This window comes from Triticum dicoccoides, chromosome 5A, assembly GCF_002162155.2.
Source record: "Triticum dicoccoides isolate Atlit2015 ecotype Zavitan chromosome 5A, WEW_v2.0, whole genome shotgun sequence".
NCBI classification, from domain to species: domain Eukaryota; kingdom Viridiplantae; phylum Streptophyta; class Magnoliopsida; order Poales; family Poaceae; genus Triticum; species Triticum dicoccoides.
In genome coordinates this window covers 41,685,851-41,693,112 of record NC_041388.1, presented here as the reverse complement: position 1 = coordinate 41,693,112, position 7,262 = coordinate 41,685,851, and the positions used below count along the sequence as shown (strand labels likewise).

General features: G+C 43.7%; 1 protein-coding gene across 1 annotated transcript; it reads left to right on the top strand.

Moving 5' to 3' along the window:
* The first annotated feature begins 665 nt into the window (after positions 1–665).
* LOC119298985 (suppressor protein SRP40-like) lies at positions 666–3,469 on the top strand. The gene is made up of 7 exons (XM_037576303.1): positions 666–911; positions 1,014–1,078; positions 1,196–1,239; positions 1,336–2,231; positions 2,755–2,838; positions 2,956–3,017; positions 3,108–3,469. The coding sequence occupies exons 1-7, from the start codon at positions 672–674 to the stop codon at positions 3,211–3,213; spliced, it is 1,497 nt and encodes a 498-aa protein (XP_037432200.1). The 5' UTR covers positions 666–671; the 3' UTR covers positions 3,214–3,469.
* Positions 3,470–7,262: the final 3,793 nt, after the last annotated feature.

Below are 7,262 nucleotides of genomic sequence, written 5' to 3'. Positions count from 1 at the left end.
AAGATTGACAACTTTTGGACGTGGTATGACCAAGTGGACAATGCAGCAACTATCAATAAGAGCGGAAGAAGTATAAGAGGCGGCAGATGTGTGGTGCTATGTTGAAATATATGACGTCACATTTGGAAATCTTGAGATATGATTATTGAGTTAAGGGCATGCAAGATTTTTTTCTTCCGTTGCAAAGCACGGGCATATATGCTAGTTGTACTTATGTTTTTAAGAAAGCTCTTTCAAATTATAAATTAATTGTACTTGATACTGATGTTTGCATTTTTCTGGATTTATTACAGGCCGCCCAGCGATATGCATTTAATGGGAGGAGTTGTTCCGTTGATTATGAAGGCGTATATGACAAACTTTGTCATTTGTACTGTGTTTAAAAAAGGACTCCGATAAGTCCCGGATTTGACCATGGCATATCGAACGAATTTTGTGGCGATTTATAATTTTATCATTTCCGAAAGAAAAAAAAAAGCTCTTCCAAATTTGAATTCGTTCCCCGTGTGGACAAACAAAAGGAAAGGAATCACTCCCATCGGTCACGCGGGCCCACCAAACCCGCGGTCCCACATGTCATGCCCACACACCACGCCCAAACCCAGGTCCAACCCAAGTCCTGACCGGGTGTATAAACCCCGACCACCAAACCCTAGCCTTCCCCCTCTTTGATGCTCTTCGTCCCGCGCCAGGTAGCACTCGCCTCCCTACCCTCCGCCCCCGCCGCTGCCGCCGCCGCCGCCATGGCCAAGGAGGAGGCCAAGAAGGAGAAGAAGAGCAAGAGCAAGGGGGCCGCCACCAAGGCCTCCCCCGGCCCCGACGCGCGGGTCCTCGCCGCCGTCGCCGCCTTCCTCGAGTCCAGCGGCCTCCCCCGCACGCTCGCCGCCCTCCTGTCCGAGGCCAACCTCGAGGTACGCCACGCCACCTCTCTCTCTCCCAGACGCATCCGCGTGTATTGACATTTCGGGTGGACGATTATTAAGTCTCGAAAGCTGTGAATTGGCTGCTTCTAGGGAGATGCTTGGAGGTCGTCGCCGGTGAACCTGGAGGACGTGGTCTCCAAGTTGTTGGAATCAAGGTACCTCTGTCACGAGAGAGTCTTGATTGTTGTTAAATTGCTTCTGCTGGTGAGCCATATGCTCCCCTGGAAACTGGAATTGCTGATTCTTAATGCAATTTTGGTTGTTGTGTGCAGCACTTCTGCTCCAGGAGCTGACATTACCGCGAGCAATGAGCAAGGTAGCTACATCTTTGTTTGTTATTATGAGTTGTCCTGGTTTGGCGTAGACCCTGTATTCCCTTTTGATTGGTGCTCACCTGAATTTGTTGATGCAGAGAAAACAGATGATGCCGTAGCAGAAGAGAAAGGCGTGGGCAAGAAAAAGAAGAACAAGAAAGGCGGTGCCGAAGCTCACGAGTCCGAGAGTAAGGCAAGTGAGCCCTCTGCCCCTGAAAAGCCCAGCGAGAAGGCGGATGATGAGACCAAAGAAAAGAAACGGAAGAAGAAGAAGGATAGCTCATCGGTGGGGGATGATGGCGAGGCAAATGCAGTACTGAAGACTGATGATCAGAAGACTGATGGCAAGAAAAAGAAAAGCAAGAAACAGGAGAATGATGAGGATGTTGAAGCTAGGCTGGAAAAGGTGGAATTAGCAGTAAAAGCCAAGTTTGAGGCGGCTGGGAAACTCAAGGATCATGACAAGAAATCTGGAGAGGATGAACCTAAGACTCAGAATGACGAGGCTAATGAGAACGGTTTGAGTGATGGTGCTCCTCTGGATAAGGGGAAGAAAAAGAAGAAGAGTAAATCAACTTCAGAGACCTCAGATAAGATTGATGCAGGAACTGCACCTGCCGAGGCAGAGGTGAAATCTAATGGTTCCAGTGAAAATAATAATGCTGTGGGAGAAGGGAAAGATGTCAATGAGAAGAAAAATAAAAAGAAGAAAAAGAAGTCAGGTTCTGAAGAAAATGTTCAGGTAGAAGATAAACAAGTTGCAGGAAAAGATTCAGCTCCCAAACCAGATGATGAAAACAAGACTGCCATGGACATTGAGAACGGACAAGATGGAAAGGCTTCAGCTGATGATGCAGTTGTTAGCAAGAAGAGGAAACTGGAAGAAGTTGAAGGAAGCAAACCCCCTGCCAAAGAAGATATCACTGCCACCGAAGATGATGTGAAGGAGCCCAGCACTGCATCGAAATCAAATAAACGGCAGAAACTTTCTGAGGTATGATGTTTGCTGCCTCTCCAATTGCGTATGATGTTCAATATCTCTCCAATTTCTTCTAGAATTGCTTGTTTGTCACGTTACAGTTAATCACCCTGACAGTTGAAAGTCTCGACAATATTTTCTGGTAGCTTCTTACATTCTGTTACATGAAGCCTTATTTAGTCTTCTTATATACGTATTATGTAGTTCATTGTATCTATTAATATTATCATACTAAGTCTGTACATATTTGTGTTATTATTCGTATATATATTGCTAATACCTAAAGTACTTACTATTATTGTTGTTGTTCCTGTTACTATTATTATTGCTGTTATTATTTTGTACTAAGAAAATATGTTAGGCTGTTGTGACCACTGACCGGTGGTACTTGCTATGATAATTTCTAGGGCTTTTCGGATATGCTGACCTCTAAGTCTTGATAATTATCTTTTACTTGATGTTCTCAAGATAAAGCTTGAATAAGCATTCTGAGAGTTGGCAAGATCTTGATTATCCATGTCTTGTTCATTCACTGCAGCCTAAAATTGCATTCCAACGGGTAAAGACTGAAGATATTAAATTTGCTGATGAAAGACTACAAGATAATTCATATTGGGCCAAGGTACCTACTGTTGGAAGATATACTCTCTGAGGTTTATTGATCATAAGCTTGTAGCAATTCGAGCATTTCTCAATGATGCTAAACTTGCTTGGTTGATCTGTACTTATCTCCTCACAGGGTGGCGCCGACTCTGGGTACGGTGCAAAGGCACAGGAAATTCTTGGACAAGTTAGAGGAAGGTTGAAGACTTGCTCTTGTTTTCTTCGTCTTTTGCTGAATTCCGTACTGCTGAACATGTTTTCATGATTTGTGTTCAAATTTTTTTGCAGGGATTTTAGGCACGAGAAGACCAAGAAGAAGCGCGGAACCTACAAGGGTGGGTTCATTGATCTACAAACCCACTCGATTAAGTTTAACAATTCAGATGACGAGTAATCGCGTCATTTGTTCGAGCCGTGCGACATTTCCCATTCTTGCCCTCGTTACTCGGTCAGTCTTGCTGAACGGAAGAAGTGAAGGCATGCCTGCTTTGCAGAGAAGAAGCAAAAACATTGAATTGTTGTATCCTGCCCTTTTTGTTATGCTGCATGCTCTGTTAAGTCATCAGAATTTTGTAATGGACTCGGTGAGACGTACATTTTGGCTATCCCAATGGGAAATGAAATATTACTACATAGTAAGTATCGTTTTACTCGCTGCCGTGTCTCTAGCTGCACCTGTCCCTGGTTTGCCGCACTCTTTTACATCACAGAAATTGCAAAGCTGTCTGTTTCAACTTTCAACTAAGGCTGTTTTTTAAGAATATATATTCTATTTTTATTTTATATCTTGAAAGGAAGAGCAGGATATAATTTTTCAATCTAACAAGAGGGTATACTTTTTTTAGCTTACAAGAGGATTTTTTAGAAAAGAATTACAAGAGGATATAATTCAGCATCATGTATAGCAACTAGGTCAGGCGTGATCAGTTGGATTTGCGATTTTGGCTATGCTAATGCGAAATGAAATATTATATTTCCGATAGCGCCCAAAACAACGTGAAAAGGCACATCTTTAACAATCATTGATCGCGATTGCCCACAGGCAGCCGCGGCGGTTTACTGCAAGACTGTTTGGTGACGCAATTTGCCACGCCTAAGCTGAGGCGTTAGCCACACCTGTGGCAAGAAGAGTGGCGGCTAAAACAAGTGCCACACTTTTGGCGAAAATTTCCAATGCAAAAGCCTCTTCGAGCTATGGCGAGCCGAACCTTTCTAAGCAACCATACGTTTGCGTAGCAAGTTGTGGCACACCACACCTTTGGTGTGCCTAGCTAAGGCTGGCAACCAAACAACCCCTGCGCCACTCTCCTCCTGCTCCCATTACCGCCGCCCCTTCCCCTCCCGCTCAGCAGCGACTTCGGTGTGTCGGGATCCATGACTACATCCCCCTTTTGAGTCTGACTTGTCCCTATCCACTCCCCCGCCCGCCTCACTTTTTGTTACGCGCAGCTGCACCCTGTTGGCCTCTGACGATGACATCATCACCCGCTCACCACAGGTCGGAGCCGAGCGAGGGGGTGGGAGGGGGAATGACACAGAGCGACCGACACCGGAGGTATATTTGGAGAACGCGAAAAATTTGTAAACACCAACGTGTAAAGCTTCTTATAAAAATGAACGGAAGGAGTAGCACTTTATTTGTGGCACATCTGGGCTACACATCTCGCCCATTAACCGTTAGTACTGACTGCACCCTTTCTACTACTTGAAGAAAATGCAAAGCTCTCTGTCCCGATTTACTGTTAATACAGAGTACCACTCTTTTATATCACAGAAAATGCGAAGCTATCTGTTTGAAGTGAGGTTATTAATTTTCAAAAAGAATACACTATATATTTTTATTTAATTTGAAAGGCAAAAGCAGGATTTTTTTTTCAGGATGGTTACTTAAGGATATTATGGAGCATCATGTATTAGCTTTTTTTTAGAACAACATCATGTACTACAGTATTAGCTTTTTTTAGCAGACATCATGTTTTTTCCTTTTTTTTTGAGAAACAGCAGACATCATGTATCTTATAAAAATGAACGGAGGGAGTAGCACTTTATTTGTGGCACAACTCGGAAATTCAATTTGGCTCCCGGGCCCAAAATTAATTTTCGAAACGCCACAAAAATCAAGACAAAAATTTTATGTGTTGTTAGTCACATCCAAATACTACCTGCAAAATTGGAGGCAAAAAAGTTAACCATTTTGGCCTGCGCAACAAAAAAATGAACATCAAATGTTGCCCCCCAAAATTTATTTTTTTCACCAACGAAACACTACTGCTCCGTTTCGTATGAAAATTGTCAAGCATGCTTGCAAAACTAACACTAACATCCACAAAAAAATAAGATTTTTTTGAAAACAATCACTTTTTTTTCACATTACTGTTTGCATGTGCTCCCGGGAGCCAAAACGCCCCTCCCTGCACAACTGGGCTACACATCTCCCCGATTAACCATTTTTTGCAAAAATAATTCAGATTTACTGCCCAAGTTCACCGGAAGTACATAGCACCTCAAGCATAATAAAAATTACATCGAGATTTCGAGACCACCGAACGACCACTATCGACTGCACCCTTTCTACTACTTGAAGAAAATGCAAAGCTCTATGTCCCTGAGTTACTGTTAGTACATACCACTATTCTTTTATATCATAGAAAATGCAAAGCTATCAGTTTGAAGTGAGGTTATTAATTTTCAAAACGAATACATTATATTTTTTTATTTAATTTGAAAGGCAAAAGCAGGATTTTTTTTCCAGGAAGGGTACTTAAGGATATTATGGAGCATCATGTATTAGTTTTTTTAGAACAACATCATTTATCATAGTGTTAGCCTTTTTTAGCAGACATCATGGTTTTTCTTTTTTCTTTTTGAGAAACAACAGACATCATGTACATTAGCTACACTAGCTGGATGAGCAGCTGGGCCAGGCCATGAAGGCATCACAAGGTTGCTTCGGTGTACTAGGTGGGCTGGGCCTTGGGCCTAAGTTGGTCCTCCATTTGCTTAGCCTGCCCATTGCCCAGTACAGCACGCGCACAGAGGGCCCAGTCCACACAAAGGGTCAAAGCTGCAGTCTCCACACAGAGACAGAGGGAGAAGAAGCAGAAACAGAGCTGATTGCTGTCAAGAGAGTGCCTCTTGTCTGTTGCCTGCCATGATGACCACAGCAACATTGGAGCAAACCCCATGGCAATGATGGTGGTAATGATGATGGTTACATCAGCATCCATCTTTGAACAGCCTGACCCAGTTCAAATGCAGTCAAGATAAACTTGAGCTGCTGCTGGTCCAGTCCAGTCCAGTGCCCCACTCACTCACTCAATCCATGGCGGTCAAGATCCTCCCAGACCAAAGCCAGGCAGGAGGAGATGTGCCGCTGCAACAACCTATGCTAGCATCCCACTGTGGCTAACAGTGGCTAGCACACACAACCTGTGAGTGAGGCTGTGGCCTAGCCTATGGAAACCTAAGACAGGTCACCTCCATGGCGCCTTGTAGTGACATGCTGCGTGCACTGTGGCCATGCCCATGCCTGGTCTGGCCCCTGGAAGAATGGCCTTCTCTGCTTGTGCATGCATGCATGTGTGCAAGCTTGCTTACAAAATCTGGACTCAATGCAGAGAAAGCTTTTCTTTCGGATTTCATGGAGGTTTCTCTCTCCACCTACCTCCTCTTGGAGTCTTGGTTTTTGTACATGTTTTGTGAAGATTACTCATGCCATCATGTCGAAGATCAAAGGAGCTGAAAGACCAGAGAGCAGAGAGTCTTCACGCATCCTGATGAAGATGCTCTACGGTGCTGTTTGGATTGTGACTATCTTTGCCATATATTGCCATATGATTTTTGCCACACTTGCCTTAGTTGAGTTGCTCAAATTGTTAGCCACACTTTGGCTTGCCTAAAGGAATTTTGCCACACTTTTTGTGTCTATGACATGTGGGATTCACTGCTTATAAAATAATCATTGCCTTAGGTGTGGCTAGAACCAAACACCTACCTAACTTGGTCAAACTTGCCTAAGGTTAAGCGTGGCAAAGTGTGGCAAAGTGTGGCTGGAAACCAAACCATCCTGGCCCGTGAGTGCACCCATGTCTTTCCCCCTGCCAGGGATCTCCTCTGGGTTTCACAAAAGAAAGAAAGACCTTTTTTTCTTCTCTGATCTGATTGGACTCATCCTATGCCTCCTCGTCTACATATGCTGCTGCCAGTTCCATGCATATATCTATCTGAATTGAGTACAAATATTAAATCATAAATAAAACATTTCCAAGCGGCGCGTGCAGCTGCACACGTACTGCACGCACAGCTTTTCTTTAATTCTCTACCAATACCATTCAGGCGGCACTGCAAGAAACAAAGAATCCATTGAAACTCCTCTCAAGAACTGTTTGCAACAATGCAGAGAAAGAAAATATGTGTGATGATTAATCCATTCAAAACCCTGAA

Coding starts and splice junctions, on each gene's coding strand:
- LOC119298985 (XM_037576303.1), top strand. CDS start 672: ATGCTCTTCGTCCCGCGCCAGGTAGCACTCGCCTCCCTACCCTCCGCC. Junction 912..1,013: donor TGTCCGAGGCCAACCTCGAG/GTACGCCACGCC, acceptor GGCTGCTTCTAG/GGAGATGCTTGGAGGTCGTC. Junction 1,079..1,195: donor TCCAAGTTGTTGGAATCAAG/GTACCTCTGTCA, acceptor TGTTGTGTGCAG/CACTTCTGCTCCAGGAGCTG.